Source organism: Mesoplodon densirostris, chromosome 16, assembly GCF_025265405.1.
Source record: "Mesoplodon densirostris isolate mMesDen1 chromosome 16, mMesDen1 primary haplotype, whole genome shotgun sequence".
Taxonomy (NCBI): domain Eukaryota; kingdom Metazoa; phylum Chordata; class Mammalia; order Artiodactyla; family Ziphiidae; genus Mesoplodon; species Mesoplodon densirostris.
The window spans coordinates 44,728,482-44,749,244 of NC_082676.1; the positions used below are offsets into that span (position 1 = coordinate 44,728,482).

Here is a 20,763-nt window from a genome sequence, read left to right on the forward strand (position 1 = left end):
CTCGCTGACCTTGGTCTCGCTTGTTGCCTCGCCCTTGGCCACAGGCACTGACGGACGCAGGGCCGGGAGACGGACATATAGGCCCCCGGGCGGACAGGACCTAGGACATAGGCACACAAACTGCCCCAGCTTCTCCCGCCGGCTCCAGGGCGCCCAGTCCTCGCCTACCTCGACGCCGGGGCCATCCAGCCCAGGGTTAATGCCAACGAGTTTCCACCTCCAGTCGCTCCTAGAGAGGCCGCGGCGCTAGCCAGCGGGGGAAACTGGCCGCGGACGGACACTTCCTGTGCGGAGGGGAGGGGTACGGCCAGCCGCAGCCCACCCGGGGACTGGGAGGCCAGACGTCGGGGTCTCGGGCGGGGAGCGGTATCCGGGGGCGGCAAGGCGAGTCGTGAAGCCTCTCATCTCCGAGGTCACGACGTGTGGGGGCCTGTGAGGACCCCAGGGCAAGCCGAGACCTTGTGGGTGGGGGCGGGGCCGCGGATAGGGGAGGGGCCCAGCGGGCCGGAGAGGCCCAGGGTCAAGACGTCCGGCCTCAGGGGCCGGGGCTGGACAGCCGGGTCCCCTGGGTGGCGCTAAGCGGGCGGGCGGCGAGGGCCCGGGTCTCGGGGCACTCAGACCGGGTCGCAAGATCGTCCGCCATCGCCGCTGCCGCCGCACTGGGAGCCGGCGGGGATGGAACGGGAGGCGTCGCCGTGGGGCCTCGAGCCCCGGGATGTGCAAAGTCCTGACGAAATGGGGAGCCCCGAAGGGTCACTCAAAGGTGAGGGAGGGAGCGCCCCTCCGAGGAGCGTGACTGGGAGCGGGAGAGGGGGCTGTAGTGGGTGGGAAGGGAAGAGAGCCGGGGGATTGGACACCTGGGACTTGGAGGAGGCGGGGGCGGGGACCCGGTGTCCTGGGTTTGCTGAGGGGGAGGTGGGAATTTCAGCACTTGCCCGAGGGCCAGCGACCCTGCTTGAGGAGGAGGGAAAGATTTGTGGCAACTAATGGTGGGACCCAGTGACCTTCCAGGCCCCACACAATCTGGGTTTTCTGTAATTCTCTGATCCTGCAGGCAACATGAGTGAGAATGAGGAAGAGGAAATTTCTCAGCAAGAAGGCACTGGGGACTATGAGGTGGAAGAGATACCTTTTGGGCTTGAACCCCAGAGCCCTGGGTTTGGGCCACAAAGCCCAGAGTTTGAACCCCAAAGCCCCAGGTTTGAGCCTGAGAGTCCAGGTTTTGAGTCCCGAAGCCCTGGTTTTGTGCCCCCAAGCCCTGAGTTTGCACCCAGAAGCCCTGAATCAGATTCTCAGAGCCCTGAGTTTGAGCCCCAAAGCCCTAGGTATGAGCCCCAAAGCCCTGGGTATGAACCCAAGAGCCCTGGATATGAACCCCGGAGCCCTGGGTATGAACCCCGGAGCCCTGGATATGAATCTCAGAGCTCCAGGTATGAATCCCAGAGCCCGGGGTATGAACCGCAGAACCCTGGATTTGAACCCCAGAATCCTGAGTTCAAAACCCAGAGCCCTGAATTTGAAGCTCAAAGTTCCAAATTCCAGGAAGGTGCAGAGATTGTTCTGAATCCTGAGGAAAAGAATCCCTTGAGCATCCCCTTGGGAGTCCACCCTTTGGACTCTTTCACCCAGGGGTTTGGGGAGCAGCCCACTGGGGGCCTGCCCCTAGGGCCCCCTTTTGAGATGCCCACAGGGACCCTGCTGGCTACACCCCAGTTTGAGATGCTCCAGAATCCCCTGGGCCTGACGGGGACCCTTCGTGGTCCAGGCCGACGGGGTGGCCGGGCCAGGGGTGGGCAGGGCCCGAGGCCTAACATCTGCGGCATCTGTGGGAAGAGTTTTGGGCGGGGCTCCACTCTGATCCAGCACCAGCGCATCCACACAGGTGAAAAACCCTATAAATGTGAGGTCTGTAGCAAGGCCTTCTCCCAGAGCTCTGACCTCATCAAACACCAGCGCACGCACACGGGCGAGCGGCCCTACAAGTGTCCCCGTTGCGGCAAGGCCTTCGCTGACAGCTCTTACCTGCTTCGCCACCAGCGCACGCACTCTGGTCAGAAGCCCTACAAGTGCCCACACTGCGGCAAGGCCTTTGGCGACAGCTCCTACCTCCTGCGGCACCAGCGCACCCACAGCCATGAGCGGCCCTACAGCTGCCCCGAGTGTGGCAAGTGCTACAGCCAGAACTCATCCTTGCGTAGTCACCAGAGGGTGCACACCGGGCAGAGGCCCTTCAGCTGTGGCATCTGTGGCAAGAGCTTCTCCCAGCGCTCGGCACTTATCCCCCACGCCCGCAGCCATGCCCGCGAGAAGCCCTTCAAGTGCCCTGAGTGCGGCAAGCGCTTTGGCCAGAGCTCGGTGCTGGCCATCCACGCCCGTACCCACCTGCCGGGTCGCACCTACAGCTGCCCCGACTGCGGCAAGACCTTCAATCGCTCCTCCACGCTGATTCAGCACCAGCGCTCCCACACGGGCGAGCGGCCCTACAGGTGCGCCGTGTGTGGCAAGGGCTTCTGCCGCTCCTCCACGCTGCTGCAGCATCACCGGGTCCACAGCGGGGAGCGGCCCTACAAGTGCGATGACTGTGGAAAGGCCTTCTCTCAGAGCTCCGACCTCATCCGCCACCAGCGGACCCACGCGGCCGGCCGGCGCTGACCTGGGGCCCCGTTGGGGTGGGGAGGTGGTGGGCAGAAGAGAAGGGGACAGGGAGCTAGAGAAACCTTGAGAGAGAATAGGGGAAACGCTGGAGGAAGGAGGAGTCGAGGGTTCTAGGAGGAGAGGGGGCCGGGATGGAGGAAGCGACATGGCACGGAGACTTATGGGAAATGGGCTATGGAGGGGTTGGAGGGAGGCCAAGCTGGCAGCCGGAGGCTCTGGGAGAGATCCAGAAAGAGGTCAGCAGAGAGCTGGCCTCAGCAGCAACATGCCCCTTGGTGGAAGCCTGGCTTGGCAAAGTGCTAGGTGGGGGTGGGGGGAGGGGGGTTGGGTTACTTAATTAGAGTGGGTAGCTTAGATTGGTAGCTACTGAGACCCTCGTTGAGTCAGGAAGGGGTGAGGGTAGGCGGGGCGGGGAGTGGGGCCCCGAAGCTTGGCCTGGCTTCTGAGTGCAAACCCCAGCCTCCCTTGTCTTCCTCAGGCTTTGGAGCCCTTGAATTTGAGTTCAATAAAAACCTTTATGTGGTAAAAGAGACTTGTCCTTGAAATGTGTGCATGGATAGTGCCCTGGACTACAGCCAGTGAAGCTGTAAGCCCTTGTCTGGGAAGTGCTTTTATATTAAGTGTTTCACTGGAATCTTATAAACTGAGGCTCAGGAGACATGACTTGCCCATATCTGCGCAAGTTCACGTCCTGTGCTTTGAATGCTGCACAAACACAAAGGGGGTCCAGTGTAGGTGTGAGAAAACCTCAGCCTTGTGGAGGTCCCTATTCCCAAACACGGAGGATCTGTCCTTGGGCCAGAAAACAGACCCTGATTCTCATATCCAGGCCTAGTGCCTGCGTTCCAGCTCTCTCAGGCTCCCAGCAGCCAGCTGGGCTGTCCCCTCCCCGCTGCCAGCTGGAACCTGTAGCCACCCCTCTGTGCACACTGTGACTGACCGGAATTACAGAGATTGTCTGCAGTTCCAACCCCACCCATAGGGGGAGCATACTGGACCCAGTACGAAGGTTGGACAACATCAGCCTTTAAGACCCACTAGGCTGGTCCTTTTTAGGACCATGTTGTTACCACCCCATCTCTATCCTACTTTCCTTTCACATCTGAGCCTCAGCCTCCTAACACTTGGCTCCTCAGGAAATGATGGGGAGTTGGTGCCATCAGTGAGTCGGGGGAAATTCTGGAGTGTGGCCTGTCGTGAACTTAGCTAAGGAGGACAGGCCACACCTCAGGGAATTACTCAGCTGCAGGGCACGTCTTGAGATGAACATCTGCTAAGCTCCCTATGAAGGAGACGTTAAGACCATGTCTGCCTGGCTCCACCTGCCCCCAGCAGTTCAGCCTCACAGGTGGGTGGGGAGTCATCGCTCCATAAGGCCTCTTGGGCCTAAGGATCCTGACATCACCCTCGGCCCCACGCCCATCCTCAGACCTTATAAATTGTCAAGGGCAAATAACCTCTCTAAGCACATTTCAATCCAACCTCTCATGATCTACCAACTCCGGAAAGGGGCCCTAGAGATCATGTAGTTCAGTACGGTTTGGTGTGTTTAGTGGTTTTCAAAGATTAAATTATTTTGAATGTAGAACATTACTTTTCAAGGGAAATCTCACAGCCTTTTATTAAAGACCTTTGTAAACTTTATGCACATTTTTGTACAGTCACCCAGCACACATAATTTCAAATAGTAAAATACTCCAACTCCCACATTTAATATAGTTCATATATGTAACTATATATGTTGAACAGAACTGCATTTGACTACCTGACATATTACATTTGTAGACATTTACTACAACATTTATTTCAATTATACAATTTAATCTCCTTATTTTGTTTTTTAGAATTTATTTTATTTATTTATTTTTGGCTGTGTTGGGTCTTCACTGCTGTGTGTGGGCTTTTTTAGTTGCAGTGAGCAGGGGCTAGTCTTCCTTGCAGTGCCTGGGCTTCTCATTGCGGTGGCTTCTCTTGTTGCAGAGCACAGGCTCTAGGTGCGTGGGCTTCAGTAGTTGTGGCTCTTGGGCTCTAGATCACAGACTCAGTAGTTGCGGTGCATGGGCTTAGTTGCTCCGAGGCATGTGGGATCTTCCCGGACCAGGGCTCGAACCCGTGTCCCCTGCATTGGCAGACGGAGTCTTAACCACTGGGCCACCGGGGAAGTCCTAATCTCCTTATTTTGGAGTTGAAATTTTCTTCGGCTTCCAACTGTAGGCACTTGAAAGCTAGAAGGACCTGGGTACAGTGCCTGTGGTGCTTAATTGATAAAGTAGCCTTGGTATTTGGGTTTTTTTGGCCACACCATGTGGCTTGCAGGATCTTAGTTCCCTGACCAGGGATTGAACCCACGTTCTCAGCAGCGAAAGCACAGAGTCCTAACTACTGGACCGCCAGGGAATTCCCAATAGTCTTGGTATTTAATATTGGTTCAAATGAGGGTGGGAACTTAGCTGCTCAGCCTCTACCCCTCTCTTCATGACAGCTCCTGAGGTACCTTCAGATGCCAGGTGGAGCAGACCAAACCCAGAAAGGACATGTGTGTTCCCCAAGGTCAAGGTGGAAGGGCTAATGGAAGAGCTCCAGCACCAAGCCTCTTGACTTGTGGTCAGCCTGCTGCTTTTGCTACACCCTCCTCCTGCACAATAGACCAACCATTTCTGTCCACCACCATTAGCGCTTATACGCTAGGAAGAATGCTAAGCAGTTTACACGTGTTATTTAACGCTCAGAGCAGCTCTGAGGTATAGACTGCTATTATTCCTGTTTAACAGATGAAGAAATGAAACCCAGAGAGGATAAAGAAATTGCCCCACATGACACAGCTAGGAAGCAGCAGAGCCTGGATTCCATCCTAAGGCTGACTGGGTTTTGACCATTTTCCTAACGATACTAAGATGTTATTTACTTTTTTTCACTCTGTTTCTCCCATAAAGAACTGTTTTCTAGAAGCTGCATGACATGTGATGACATATGTCATCACTCTGATGGCTTGCGTGGAATGTAGGCATGGATGTTCTTATGTTTTAAGTTTTTCTCCAGTTTAATTTCTAATTGGATAAAACCAATAGATTTAAAACATATACATTTAGGGCCACTGAATCAAACATTTATTGAACAATACCTTTGTGCCAGCCCTGGTGAGGGGTCGGTGTTGGTAATGCACGTGAGGCCTGAGGCCTGCCTTCCAGAATCTCCTAGTCTTGAGAGAGGGGCCTACAGAGTCAGCGTCACATGCCTCAATGAGCCATAAACAAAGTGGTGATGAATTGGGTCCTTTGTCCAGGAACCAAGGGGATGAGAAAAGCTTTGAAGTATCAATACTTTGAAGTAGAAAGATTTTAAAGGATAGAAAACAGGTGGAAACAACAAGGACCTACTATATAGCATAGGGAACTATATTTGATATCCTGTAGTAAACCATAATGGAGAAGAGTTCAAAAGAAAAGAAAACAGGTGGAGTTGGACAGGCTGGCAAGGGGAACAGCACGTGTGAAGGCACAGAGGCAGGAAGGATACCTAGGTGTTTGCAGACAGTGCTCTTGTTTTTTTCTTCTTCTCTTTTTTCTTTTTTTGGCTGCACTGTGCGGCATGCAGGATCTTAGTTCCCCGACCAGGATTGAACCTGTGCCCCCTGCAGTGGAAGCGTGGAGTCCTAACCACTGGACCACGAGGGAACTACCACAAAGACAGTACTCTTGAGCGAGTTGGAGAGAGATTCCTTGACGTGATGACAGCAGGTCTGTTCCTGAAATGGACCTCCCAGATTTTCTGTGTTTTGTTGCCAGCCTTGATGAAAATATTCACTTTTTCCTCGTGTCACAGAATCTCGCTTCCTCAGAGAGACTTTCCCGACCACCTATGCAAAAGGGCCCTCTCCATCACCCCCTACCCCTTGTCTCGCTTCACTTTCTTTACAGCCCTATCACTACCTGGAATCACATTTCTACTTTTTCACTCTGTTTTCCCACTGAAGTGAAGCTTCCCGAGGCCAGGGACTTGTCTGTCATGTTCACAAGCAGGTCCTCAGACTCAGCACAGGGCCTGACACAGAGTACTCAAGAAATCCTGCAGGAATGAATAGAACCCAACTTATGCTTCATGAGGCTTACAGATCATTTCATGTACTTTTAGCAGTCCAGTGATACTCCTGATGGTCAAAACACTTTTTTCCCCTCTCTAGGAAAATAAGCCTCTCTTCTTCCTTCCTGATGTCTTGCTTTGGAGCCAGCCCCATGGTTCCTTGGAGGCTGGACCAGAAGGGGGTGATGAGGTTGGAGAGGCCGGTAGGCTTTGAAAGCCTGTGTGCCCAGCTCAGGGATGTCCACTTACTCCGCTGTAGGCAGAAGGGAGCCATCAAAGGTCACTGCTTGGGGGACCAAATGTTGCTTCTCACCTCCCACTGCTGGACAGGAGCTGACCTTAGAGTTACTCAATATTCCCCCGGTGTCCTACTGACCACAAGAGGGCAGCAGTGACTAGTCCCCTCTGTCCCTTCTAAGGCAGGGGCAGGGGGGAAAGCGGTTTCAGGGTCAAGGCCCAACAACCATTTCTTTAAAAAAAGGGGGAGGGCATATATCGACTATACCTCAATTAAAAAAAAAATTTAAAGCGGGGGTATCAGAGAAGGTCTATTCTCACAGCTTAATAAATTGTCAATGCCTCCCTAACGTTTCCTCACTTTCTGTGCCTCTCTCACTGCTTCTTTTGAATGAACTGACAACGTCCTGCACATGTCAGTTTCCGAGGGTCATCACAGCAAATAAAAAAAGGAGAAGAAGGGCTTCCCTGGTGGTGCAGTGGTTGAGAGTCCGCCTGCCGATGCAGAGGACACGGGTTTGTGCCCTGGTCCAGGAAGATCCCACATGCCGCGGAGCAGCTGGGCCCGTGAGCCATGGCCGCTGAGCCTGCACGTCCGGAGCCTGTGCTCCACAAAGGGAGAGGCCACAACAGTGAGAGGCCCGAAGAAGAAGGGAGAAAGGAAAGAAAAAAAGATTTGACTGTTTTGGTCCCACTTAGTGGGAGGGTTGAGAAGGAAATGTTCTTTCTTTTTTGGACATGCCACGTGGCTTGTGGGATCTTAGCTCCCCGATCAGGGATCGAACCCGGATCCTTGGCAGTGAAAGCTCCAATTTCTAACCACTGGAATTCCCATTTAATTCCAGGAAATTTTCATTTAATTGAGCCAGGCTGGAATGTTGCACCAGCACAAAAACATCACAAAATTGGGCAGAATTTCACATTTATTTGGTAAATATGTACAGGCGCTGTGCTTGGCACTGGGAGCCAGGTAAACGGACATAGTTTCCATCTGTGAGCTCACAATCTCATGGTGGGGGCCACAGTGGGATGTGATGGAGTCCCAGGGTGGGGCTGTGGAGGGAGGGGGCAGACGCCTGGTGCAGACTGAGACTTATCAGATGGGGTTGCCATGGGGCCCATCCAAACTTTTTTCTCTATCTTCCCACAAGCACCCTCACAATTCAGAGAAATTGTCTCAAGCACCTACTATGTGTCTGGCTCTGTGATACCATCAGGGGTCCCAAGGTGAACAAGAAAGGTATGATCCTTAGGCCCCTGGAGTCCACTGTTTAATTTAAGTAGATCACTTAACAATTAATGAATATGATCAGTGCTATGCAGGATAAGTGCAGGCTAGTGTAAGCGTGTATAATATGGGAACCAAACTGAGTTGGGGTTGGGGAGTTGCCCTGCGGAAGTTATGTGTGAACTGAGATCGGGTTAGGCAGGAAAAGGAGGCAGGAGGAATGTTCCAGGAAGTGAGAAGAGTCTGGGTGAAGGCAGTAAGCCAGGAAGGAGCTGGGCAAGTGAAAAGGCTGATTAACTGGCGCTTAGAAAGGGAGGCGGGATGTCTCTAGAAGAGGCTGTGAAGGAAACAGCCCAGTTTTGCAGATTTTGGAAGGTCTATTAAGGAATCTGACTGTTAGCCAAAGGGCAAGGGGTTTGCAGGAGCAATGTAGTGACACAGATGAGATTTGCTCTCTGGTAGGAGAATTGAAAGCTGACTGGATTCCAGGCAGGAGAGGATGCAAGGCGAGGTTCTGGGAGCTTGAGGCCTCTGTGGACATCCAAGGGCAGGTGGGTATGAGGGCCTCGAGTGTCGCTAGGTCCTGAGATTACCGTTTCTCCAAATTTAGATCAGATGTTCTCTTCCAGGGAAGGAAACTAACAGGGGCTGGTGGGAGCCAGGACCACGTGATAATTACAAGGCTTCACTTCTGTGGCCTTCCTGGCCCATCCCTCAAAGGATCCTCACCATAAGCCTGCAAAGGAGGCAAGCAGGAATGGGCCCATGTTCAAGATAGGGAAACTGAGGCTCACAGAGGGGCAGTGACTTGCCCAAGGACACATGGTGAAATTCAGGTAGAGGCAGGCTGGCACCAGGCATCCCGAGTCCAGTCCTGGGCCTTCTGCATCCAGCCTGCACCTCAGTCCCTGCCACCTCCGTCCCGGGCCTCCTCCTCTTGGAGGGGCTCCAGGCAGCCCAGGTCCTTGGCTTCTTCCCCAGACACCGGCTGCCCAGCGTCTTCTCCAGTGATTTCATTTGAAGCATCTTCGGTCGCGTCCATCCTCTCCTTCAGGTTCCGTTTGAAGAAACCAACCTGTAGGAAGACAAGACTTGAGTAAACAAGGAGTCCACAGAGCCCTTTGGACCCTTCGGCTCCGGCAAAATATGAAAGTACCGTTTATAGGGATAAGTCACACATGACACAGACAGGTGGCATCTGCTCTGGGGAAGGGGCAAGGGGATCTGCCATACCTGCTTCTTGGCAATATGTTAAAAAGCTGTACGTTTAATAGTTAATTCCTGAGGCTCCTCAAAATGTCATGTACCATTGTTGCGGGTGGGTGATTTGACAATATTTAGTAATACTAACAGCAAGAGCCTGCACTTATATAGGGCTTATTAGTAGGGGGCATGCACTCTCTGGTGAAAGCTCAAAAGATACATATTCTTTGGCTCAGTAATACCAGCTCTAGGAATTGATTCTAAAACACATCTGGACAAGTGTGCAAAGATGTTGGTAACAAGAGCCTTTTGGGACTTCCCTGGTGGCATAGTGCTTAAGAATCCGCCTGTCAATGCAGGGGACACGGGTTCGAGCCCTGGTCCGGGAAGATCCCACATGCCACGGAGCAACTAAGCCCGTGCGCCACAACTACTGAGCCCGCGTGCCACAACTACTGAAGCCCGTGTGCCTAGAGCCCGTGGTCCACAACAAGAGAAGCCACCACAATAAGCAGCCCGTGCACCGCAACGGAGAGTAGCCCCTGCTCGCCGCAACTAGAGAAAGCCAGTGCACAGCAACGAAGACACAACGCAGCCAAATAATAATAATAATAATAATAATAATAATAATAATAATAATAATAATAATAATAATTTAAAAAGCGCCTTTTGGCACACAGTTTGAAAAAAAAATGTCAATTCCAAACAATCTAAACGTTCGTCAGTAAGGATCTTGTTAAATAAAAGGTGAGGCATCCAGACAGTAGAAAACCACCCGGGTTAAAAAGCAAGAGGCAGGGACTTCCCTGGTGGTGCAGTGGTTAAGAATCTGTCTGCCAGTGCAGGGGACATGGGTTTGAGCCCTGGTCCAGGAAGATTCCACATGCCGTGGTGCAACTAAGCCCATGGGCCACAACTACTGAGCCTGAGCGCCTAGAGCCCGTGCTCCGCAACAAGAGAAGCCACTGCAATGAGAAGCACGCGCACCGCAGCAGAGTAACCCCAGCTCTCTGCAACTAGAGAAAGCCCATGCGCAGCAATGAAGACCCAACGCAGCCAAAAAAATAAATAAGTTTTTTAAAAAATTAAAAAAACAAAACTAAAGAGCAAGAGGCAAATCTGATTGTGCTCAGACAGAAAGACATCAAGATATAATATCCAGGGGGAAATACAAGCTCCCAAGCAGTATATACAGTAATGTTTTGTACACATACACACATCCACTGGCTTTTCTCTTTCTCTCTCTCATGCTCACACATTCACATATACTTTAACAATAAAATTGGAACATGGAGGAACATAAACAAAGTGGTTGTTAATGACAACCCTCTGGGGTTGCAATAGGGAGAAACTTTGATTTTCTATGTTTTCTTTTCTGGAATATTTGAGTTTTTCACGTGGAACAGCTGCCCTCCAGCACTCTTCATCTGGCTAACTTCTACTCATCCTTCAAATCCCAACTCAAAGGCCACCTCTCTTGAGAGGCCTTCCTGGACTCCCCCCAACCTCAGTTAGGTCCCTGTGTCATAGGCCCAGAGCACATAGTACAGCCCCCATCATGTTGGCGTCTGTCTCCCCCATGGACTGTGAGCATCTCAAAGGCATGGACTGTGTGTGTGTTCTGTGCCTCCGTATCCCAGTGCCCGGCCCTCGATATGTGGGACATTCCTTCTCCTTCCTCTCCCTGGGTACCCAGGTCTGGCTCTGCCAGTGCTTGTTGAGGGATGCGGGTAAAGTCTTGCTTGCCCTTTGGGCCTCAGTAGCCTTATCTGTAGAAGGAGGAGTAGGCTGAGGCCCCTTCTAGCTTTAAAGCCCCCTCATCTTGGTATTCTGCTCCCTGACTCCTGCCAGTTCCACTCTCCCCAGCCTGGCTGGATGCCCGCTCCTCGCAGAAGCTCCTACCTTGTACAGAGCTAAGAAAATCAGTAGCAGCAACAAGAGTCCCCCGATACTGCTCAGCACGTAGAGATAGATCATTTCCTTCTCATATACAACGTCGACCTTCATGATGACCTGGGGGGAGAGGAGAGGTGGGGAGTGCAGGGAAGAAGCCGTTCCCACCCCTGACATTTCTTGTGAATCTGGCCTCAATCCCTAGGTCTCCGCATTTCCCATCTGGACTGTGTCACGCATGGCATGGGGCTTGGGCCAGACCCCCTCTCCAGTACACCTTGCACTGCAGCCACCATAATGAACAGGCAAATATGCACCACGGCCCCCTTAAACCCTTAAGAGGCTTCCCTTAGCCCCAGGATGAAATGCCAGAACCCCAGCTCAGCACACAATGCCTTTCAGAATCTGGCTTCTGCTTACTTTTTCAGCTGCCCCTTCCCTTCTCCTGCTCTGAGCTCCCTGCTCTTAAACCCGTCTCGCCCACTCTCTCAACGCCGGGCTCTGCACGTGCTGGGCCCCTCCTGTCATGCCCTGCGTGTGGGGTGGGGGCCCCTTGGCTGAGTTGCCATCAAACCCATTTTGACCTTGTGGTCTGCTTGTGCCAAGGCTGATGGCTCTGGCTGTGGGGAGGTTCTTTTTTCTTTCCTTCTTTTTTTTAAAAATTTTTTTCTTTATTTATTTATGGCTGCATTGGCTCTTTGTTTCTGTGTGAGGGCTTTCTCTAGTTGCGTCAAGTGGGGGCCACTCCTCATCGCGGTGCGTGGGCCTCTCACTATTGCGGCCTCTCTTGTTGCGGAGCACAGGCTCCAGACGCGCAGGCTCAGTAATTGTGACTCACGGGACTAGTTGCTCTGCGGCATGTGGGCTCTTCCCAGACCGGGGCTCGAACCCGTGTCCCCTGCATTGGCAGGCAGATTCTCAACCACTGCGCCACCAGGGAAGCCCCTTTCCTTCTTTTTAATTAATTTATTTTTGGCTGCACTGTGCCTTCGTGGCTGCACGTGGGCTTTCTCTAGTTGCAACCAGCGGGGGCTACTCTTCATTGCGGTGTGCGGGCTTCTCATTGTGGTGGCTTCTCTTGTGGCGGAGCACGGGCTCTAGGTGCACGGGCTTCAGTAGTTGTGGCTCGCGGGCTCTAGAGCGCAGGCTCAGTAGTCGTGGCGCACGGGCTTAGCTGCTCTGCGGCATGTGGGATCTTCCCGGACCAGGGCTCGAACCCATGTGCCCTGCATTGGCAGGCGGATTCTTAACCACTGCGCCGCCAGGGAAGCCCTGTGGGGAGGTTCTTACTGCACTAAAGCCCAAACCTTCTCCTCTGTGGCTGCCCACCCTCCCAGCTCCAGCTCTCCTAGCTCTGCCCTGGGTTCCTCCTGTTCCTCTGCTGCCCTCTGTTCCCGGGTCTTCTGAGGAGGTAGAGAGATACCTGGGCCAGGGAGGCATTGCTGCCATAGAGGTGAAAGTGCTTGCTGCTGTTGAAGGAGATGGAGAGGGAGCTGCAGAGGCTGAACATGGAGGAGGCCTGTGGGAGGGAGGGGTGGGGGTGGGGCATCAGGCCAGAGGGAACAAGGACCCAGAACCCACTGACTTCTGCCCCCCAGTGCAACTCAAGGGGCAGAGGCAGAGGAAAATGGGTCCTAGTGGGTGCGCCATCTCTACCCCATTCTCTCCTGGAGCATTAGCATTCTAACGTGCCGTTTGCCATTGTTGGGAGGACACTTTTCCTATAAAGAACACCTAGGAATTATCTGTAGGCCCCTGAAAACAGTCCTTCAAATTTTAAACAAATCATGGTCCTCTTTCATCTGCAACTGTGTAAACGTTGGGGCTATTTCCTCAAAACAGAACAAAAAATTCAGGGAGGCTCTCTGTGGGGAGAGCCTCCACCCCTCGAGGCCCCCCCAGCACCACTTGGAGTCTGTTGCCAGCTACCTTGATCTCCCCCACCAGCTCCACCGTTCCAATCACTTGGACGAGGATCTCCTGCCTGAAGACCACTGGGCAGCGGAACTCGGCTCCAAGTGAGCAAGGCTGCGGGAAGAAGGAGAGCCGGGGGTCAGGGAGGTCTCCTCCCACCTGCCCTCTGGCCAGCCCCCACCCCAGTTTCTGAGGTCACGGGCCCACACCTCAGCCACATCAGATGGACTCTCCAGATCCTCACGGTGGCAGGTGACAGGAGGCTCCTGGGAAGGATGAGGCGAGGTCTTCAGTTAGTCCAGAGCTGAGAGGGGATGCCAGCCCCTTGAGGCCAGACCTGGCATTCTTCCCCACTCTCAGATACCACCTTGCATCCCAGTTCTCCCCCACTGGCCCCTGGCAGATTCAATCCTGCTCATTCCTGTCCCCACACATCTCCCCCCAACCCCACGTCATGCTCACCCCCAGAGACCTGCGCGCCCTTCCCTCCGCGGCCCACACTCACCATCTGCACGCTCCACTTGTGCATGATGGGCCCCTCACCGTGAGGCTGTGGTACCCTAACCAAGGCCTCCAGGGCGGGCACATTGTGGTCATAGACAGAAGGCTGGATCCTCACCTGGTACGGAGGACAAGGGGCTGCAGAGCCCTGAATGCCACCCCAATGGCCACCCCAGATCCAATCCTCCTTGGCTGGGACCCAAGGGCCCGCTCTTCGTTAGGCAGCGGGCAATGGTCAACCATACCCTTACAGCATATGGGTTCCACGCACTTCTCTGCTTCCTCCATGTGGCTAACCCTTGCCCATCCTGCAAGGTACTGCTCAAACATCATCCCTGAAGGTTTGGCTGACTCTCCCACAGCACCCTCGTTTCCCAGCAAGATGGCAAAGCATCTGCTTGTGTGCGTTTATCCCCCCTAGACTGTGAGCTGTGAGAGGGCAGGAGCTGTGGCCCATTTCACCTGCAATTCCCTACGGCCTTGACACACTACCCAGCACATAACCAGCCTCGCAAAAGTAGTTTTTTGAATGAGTGAAAGAAGGAAGGACATTTAACAAGGATAGATGCAAAAATTATTTGGGAAAAATATTTTGGCAAGTGCACTGAATTTATTTAAGAGACATTTCCTGGGGGTTCCCTGGTAGCTTACTGGTTAGGATTCTGGGCTTTCACTGCTGTGGCCTGGGTTCAATCCCTGGTCGTGGAACTGAAATCACACAAGCTGTGCGGTGCAGCCAAGATTTTTTTAAAAAAAGCATTTCCTAAGTGCCTTTTATAAAAAAGATCTGTCTGTGCTAGGGCTGGAAGACCCAGAAATGTAGAAGAAAGTGACACAGGAGTAGCACCAATGAATTGCAGGGAGGTCAAGCAGGGAAATACATATCCAGTTTGTGGGGTTCTATCATTTATTCATTCAACAAACATTTGTGGACACTTTAAAAGTGTCAGTGAAGTTAAATTTAAATGGCCTAATGTTAAAGGCAGCATTTGAATTTAGCTGTAAAAGGTAGAGAGGGGATTAACAGATAAAGATGGGGGAAGCCAGCGAGAAGAGAAAATGCAGGGAATTAGGAGAGCACCAGGTGAGTGTGATGTGGCCAGAGGGTAGGGTGCCTGGGAAGGAGAGATAGGAGATAAAACTGTAAAGGAGACTTGGGATGAGATTCTGGTGTCCAGAGGCTGGAGGGCCAGAAGTCAGGGGACCAACGACTAAGCAATGGGCAGTCCTGGAAGGCAGCCAAGGGGAAGATGACTCCAGGGGGTTGCACCCACTGCAGGCATGGAATGGAAAGAAGTTGGGAGCCTGTGCCATAGTCCAGCTGCAAGAAGATGAGGAACTCAGTCTGAGCAGTAGTGAGGTCAGAAGAGAGAAGAGGATATAGACAACAGGACCTGAGGAGGCAGTGGAACCAAGTACAGAGGAAGGAGACATTCACCCAGACTTGGAAGTTTTGCTTGAGGAAAAGGTGGTGCTTTTAAAGGATTCTAAGCAAACCAAAGGAGATGCTGGCTTACAGGAAGATGATAAATTTGGTTTTGAACATCCTGAGACCAAAGCTTCAAGAGGAGAAACTGTACTCCTAGTTATATATCCAGGAGAAACAAAACATATGTCCACACAAAAACCTGTACAGGAATGTTTTAGCAGCATTATCCATAATAGCCCAAAATGGAAATAACCCAAATGTCCATAGACTGAAGAATGGATAAATCAAGTATGGCCTGTCTTACAAAGGAATATTATTTCGCAAAAAAAAAAAAAAAAAAGAATGAAATACTGACCCATGCTACAACATGGATGAACACTGAAAATACTATGCTAAGTGAAAGAATCCAGTAACAAAAGACCACATGTTGTATGATTCCTTTTATATGTAATGTCCAGGATAGGCAAATCTATAGAGACAAAAGTAGTGGCTGCCAGGTGCTGGGGGAGGGAGGAAGGGGGTGTGACTGCAAATAGGTACTGGGTTTCTTTTTGGAGTAATAAAAATGTTCTAAGATTAGATATGGTGATGGTTGCACAACTTTGTGAATATACTAAAAGCCATTGAATTGTACACTTTAAATGGGTAAATTGTTATGTGAATTCTATCTCAATAAAGCCATTAAAAGACAACAACAACAACAAAAGATGCTAGGAAGACATCCCAGGGGAGATCAGTGACCAGCTGCAGGCACAGGTGCACTGGAGGAGCAAGAGGGACACAATTGAGAGTTGTCACTTGGAAGAGGGACACTGACCCTGGAAGTGAGACACACCTAGTGGAAACAGACACAACAGAACAATCAGCGCAAAGCCCAGAGCCCCGAATCTGCTGGGAGGCCATGGCAATGGTGATAAAGCAGAGGGCGGAGGGTTAGAACACGTAGGTGGTAACAATCCCCGCTTGATGAACACTTAGCATGCTAGGCCTCATCTGAGTCTCACTAAATGCATGATCTCATTTAGTTCTTTCAATATTCCTATGTGGTGGGCAGTACTATCATCCCCATTTTACAGATGAGAGAACTGAGGCTCAGGGAGCTTCACTAATTTGTCTGAAGCTATCAAATAGTAGAGCTGGCATTTTAACCCAGGCTGTGACTCCAGAGACTGGAACCACTCTGTTCTATCACCTTCCTTGGATGATGGGGAAAATAACAATGCTAAAAACAGCCAATGTTGACTGGTACCGTTTGTGTCAGCACTGTGCTAAGTTCTTAAACTGCATTTTCTGGGAATTCCCTGGTGGTCCATTGGTTAGGACTCTGCGCTTTCACTGTCGAGGGCACAGGTGCATGGCCAAAAAAAAAAAAAAAAAATTAAATTAAATTGCATTTTCTCATTTGTGCCTCCTGACAACCCCATAAGGTAGGTGTTATTATCCCCGTTTTACCGAGGCTCAGAGAGGTTAAGTAAGCTGCCTAAGGTCACACAGCTTTAAGTGGCAGAGCTTCAAAAAGATCTCGGGTCTGGCTGAAGCCTATGTTCCTAACCAGCCAGGGGAGCAGAAGACCACGAGGAAGGAGATCCGGTGGCCCAGCTGGCCAGCTCTCACTGGGTTTCCATGCCTGTTTAGCCCACAGTAAACCTTAGTTATTAGAGCTGACCTCCTTGAGGCAAACAGGGCCTGACTAATGGGACAGTTTCAGGAAGGAGGGACAGGATCACCCATGACCCATGCCGTGTTGGGTTTAGCTAAAACGGAGACCATTAGGGTCTTTAGCAAGAGTGGCTGCTTGGCAAGCCAGGCAGTAGCGAGGCAAATGCATGGCTGTAGATGCTGGAGGCATCTAGCTCTGGTGACTAATCAGAGGCGGAGAGAGAGAGAGAGAGACAGCGTGCTTAGGGGTTGAGCTGGTTCCAGGCCGAGTGAGGCAAGAATGTAAGGTTTCCAAGTAGCTGGGAGGGCCAGGGCTGCAGCACGACACCCACCTCACCCCTGTAGCGACCTCCACGTCCCCAGGCACTGCGCCAAGCGCTCTAGAGGAAGCAGGTGACCCATTTAAACCTCACGACCACCTGTGAAGTTCTTATCCCAAACCTCACTTGTCACAGTGGGGAACTGAGGCATGAACAGGTGAATCCTTGGCCCAAGGTCATACAGAGCGCAAGCGACAGAGTTGGGGTTTGTCGGACTCTTTCCCGCTCTTCTGGTGGTAAAAGGACTGGCCTGGTCGACCCCCGTAGGGAGCCCAGAGCCATCCCAGTGAAAGACACTGGAAGCCAACTCCACTGGTCACTCAGAATGTTCTATTTCAATGCAAATGGGCATCTGACCTTCCCAAAGTCCCCTCCTCTCCTGACATCGAGGTGTCAAGGTGAGATGTCTCCCACCTTTGTTCCGAAGGGGCTTGAACTGCCCGGGGTCCTTCCCTGCTGGCTACTGCCCAGTCGGCCCTGACTTCAGTGCAGCCTCGGGGAAGATGGCGCCTCTTTGGGGCCTCAGTTTCCCCCACGGTAAAATGAAAATGCTCTTGGCTTGTTCAGAGCCTGCTCCTCTCTGAGGTTACCTCAAGAAAGCCCTAGACGCCTCAAGGTTTAGACTCAGGGGGCGGCCTCCCTCTTCTGAGTTCCCATAATGAAGACTCTACTACAGCACCGAGCATTGCAGGAGAAATGAGGACCACTAACTTAAACACATGGATTTTGTATACAAGTAAGTGCTTGAATCTGACCTGTTCCCCTTACTAGCTGGGTAACCAGGGCAAGTTACTTGACCTGTCTATGCCTCAGATTTTTCATCTGTAAAATGGGAATGACACTGCCTGTCTTACAAGCTCTCATGGTTGGGTGTGAATTACAGGGCTTGCATGTATAGAGGTCCAGGCTCCGAACTTGGGTTTGGTGAGTGGTCGTGGACCCTGTTTTATTTATTGATGCCCCACCACCTAGAAAAGTACCTAAACTAGAATGGTAGCTCATTAAATGTTTGAATAAAAACTAGGTTCTCAGGAATGCCCTGGCAGTCCAGTAGTTAGGACTTGGCACTTTCACTGCTGGCCCGAGTTCGATCCTTGGTTGGGGAACTAAGATCCTAAAAGCCTCACAGTACAGAAAAAAAAAACCAAACTAGGTTCTCTCCAGAAAACATGAATCTGATTCTGTACCTAACTGAGAACGCAATTAGGATATCAAATGTCTGTATAATTGAATCCTAAAATAAATGGGAACTTTCTACTTCAAAAAACAAAAACAACCCACGACACTGTAAATCAACTACACTTCAATAAAATAAAACAACAACAACCCCAAAACTATGTTCTCTCTCAGAGCCCTTCTGGCTCTCAAGTTCTGTGATTCCAGAAATAATTTATCCAGAGTTGGAAAGGAGCCGGTGAATATGCACCCCTGGGAGCATTTCAGGGTAAGGATCACAGAACGAGGTGGAGGGCTGGGCCCGTTGAGGATGGGACTGGGTCTAGTTGGTCTCTGCATCCTTGGTCTTCAGGATGGGGCTGAACGTGAAACCTCTAAGGACCTCTTCACATTGAGGTTCATACCTGGTAGATGTGCTTGACATGGTGGATCTTGGGACCATTGGGGATGAAACTGATATAGAGCGTGGAGTTTTCCTGGCTGTGGAGAGAGAGGAGCAGCTGAAGAAGCTGGAGAAGACAGCAACCCAGTCACCCAGGGGGGCCTGGGCCAGGGGAAGCCTCGGAGTTGCCCGCCACTGTGCTAGAGATGGCACAGGCATGATCTCATATCATCCTGACATCGCTCTGCCCTTGCCCTTTGGAAACTAGGGCTCACTGAAGGGGTCAGTCTTGCCCAGAGTCCTGCAGTGGGGGACAAGGACTGGAACACAAGTGGATGGCTTTTGGAGCTGTGTTCTCCCCACTAGACGCCACCTCACCGGGGCCTCCACTGTCCTTGGTCCCCACTGCTCATCTCCTCGGGAAGTGCACCAGCCTCTGGCTCACTCTCCCACCCATCCGTCTAATGACCTTCCTAATATCACTCTCTGATCCTGCCACGCTCCTCCTCCGAATCCATCAATGGCTCCCTGCTGCCCTCAAGGGTCAGGTCCAAAGCTCCCCCATATCCAGACCTGCCCGCTTCCGAGCCTGCCTGCCCACTGCTCCCCACAAACACCTACCATCTTCTGGGCCTGCCCACTCCCTGCTCCCTGGATCTGCCCCACTGTTTGCCGCCCCCATGCCTTCCCCTTTGCTAGTCTCTCTGATGAGAATGGCTGCCTTCCTTCCTAGCCCTTATCTGAACCTCCTCATCCTCGAGACCCCAGTTCAAGCCCCTATTCTGCATGACTCCTTTCAAGTCTCCTCCAACTCACATCATCTTTCCTGGCTCTAATTTCATATCACACCTCAGACAATATTGTGTTTGGCATTTATGTTCAAAAGCACCGGGGACCCTGGCTCAGACACGGTCCCGCCCTTATCTCACTGAGCCGACTTAAAAATGCCACTTCCCTTTTCTGGCTTCATCCTCTTTTCTGTAAATGAGAAAACCCAACTAGTGATCTCCATGGGTCCTTCCTGCCACAGCATTCTGAGACACTCACTCTGTGTGTTTGGGTTCTCCAACCTGACCACAAACTGTCTGTGGGCAAGGGTCATTGTGAAAACTTCTCTATCTCTTCCGGCACTCTTGGTCCCAGGGAAGAGGGAATCTAGCACGGCTGGAAATGTTCAAGAGCTTGGCTGGAGTTTGGAGTCAGACAGACTTAAGTTCAGATCCTGGTGTCAGTACTTCCTAGCTGTACTACTCTGGGCAGATTCCTCCCTTCTCTGAGCCTCGTTGTTCATCAGTAAATCAGAGAGAGGCAAGGTGCCTCGCGAGGTGTCGAAAGCTCCAGGGGAAGCCCTCAGCTGCGCAGTGCAGCTGGAGCAGAAGCTCACATCAGGTCAGCATTCAGTCACATTTTCTTCTGTCAGTAAGTATTGATCTGACTCAGAGCTCTTCCAGGGCCTCCACTCTACTGAGTGTTGAAAACTGCTGAGATTGTAGCTAGAATCAGTTCTAATCACCCTGGGGCTCTAAGAAAGAGGTGAGGGGGGCTTTGAGGGGTAGCCCTGGGAGGAAGGCTGGGGCCCTGGGTGGGGAGGCTGAGGTGGGAGGAGACGGGGGACGGCTGCTCAGGACTCACTCCTTGGTGAGGATGTTGATGGGGTACATGACTGGGATGCTGGTGGTGGCCGAGTTGTCCTCCAGGAGGCCTGAGTCCTCATTGTTGCTGCAGGGGGCAAGGTAGAGGGCAGTGTTAGGAGACGGCTTGGCCAGGACTGTGTGACAGTCTGAGGCCAGGGCAGGCGGGGATGCTGGCAGGGGCCTGCATGGGGCCTGCTCGGGGCCTGCTCACCAGCTCACATTGGCGTGCACCTCGACAAAGTCCCCCCAGGAGCCGTTCAGCAGCGTATGAAACATCACCTGGATGTCAACCTGTCAGGGGAGGAGAGGGGAATGAAGAAGGAAGGTGCCTGGCCCTCAGGGGGCCACCTTAGCCCCTCACAGCCCCCATGCCCCCACTGCCACAGTCACAGTGACAGCTTATCTCAAGCCCTGGGCTGGGTGTTTTATCCCCATTGTAGAGATGAGGATAC

General features: G+C 52.1%; 2 protein-coding genes across 2 annotated transcripts in view; one reads left to right on the forward strand and one right to left on the reverse strand.

Annotated features, from left to right (window-relative positions):
- On the forward strand, positions 1 to 2,959 carry ZNF768 (zinc finger protein 768). The gene is made up of 2 exons (XM_060077937.1): positions 1 to 763; positions 1,055 to 2,959. The coding sequence occupies exons 1-2, from the start codon at positions 676 to 678 to the stop codon at positions 2,650 to 2,652; spliced, it is 1,686 nt and encodes a 561-aa protein (XP_059933920.1). The 5' UTR covers positions 1 to 675; the 3' UTR covers positions 2,653 to 2,959.
- Positions 2,960 to 9,101: 6,142 nt separating this feature from the next.
- Positions 9,102 to 20,763, reverse strand: part of ITGAL (integrin subunit alpha L) — a 39,980-nt gene continuing 28,318 nt past the window's right edge. The window contains exons 23-31 of the mRNA XM_060120147.1: positions 20,523 to 20,602; positions 20,310 to 20,396; positions 18,700 to 18,775; positions 13,716 to 13,829; positions 13,420 to 13,476; positions 13,226 to 13,324; positions 12,720 to 12,815; positions 11,306 to 11,416; positions 9,102 to 9,275 (exon numbers count right to left, since the gene is read on the reverse strand). Of these exons, the coding sequence (XP_059976130.1) occupies positions 9,102 to 9,275; positions 11,306 to 11,416; positions 12,720 to 12,815; positions 13,226 to 13,324; positions 13,420 to 13,476; positions 13,716 to 13,829; positions 18,700 to 18,775; positions 20,310 to 20,396; positions 20,523 to 20,602 (894 nt within the window). The remainder of the gene's footprint in view (positions 9,276 to 11,305; positions 11,417 to 12,719; positions 12,816 to 13,225; positions 13,325 to 13,419; positions 13,477 to 13,715; positions 13,830 to 18,699; positions 18,776 to 20,309; positions 20,397 to 20,522; positions 20,603 to 20,763) is intronic.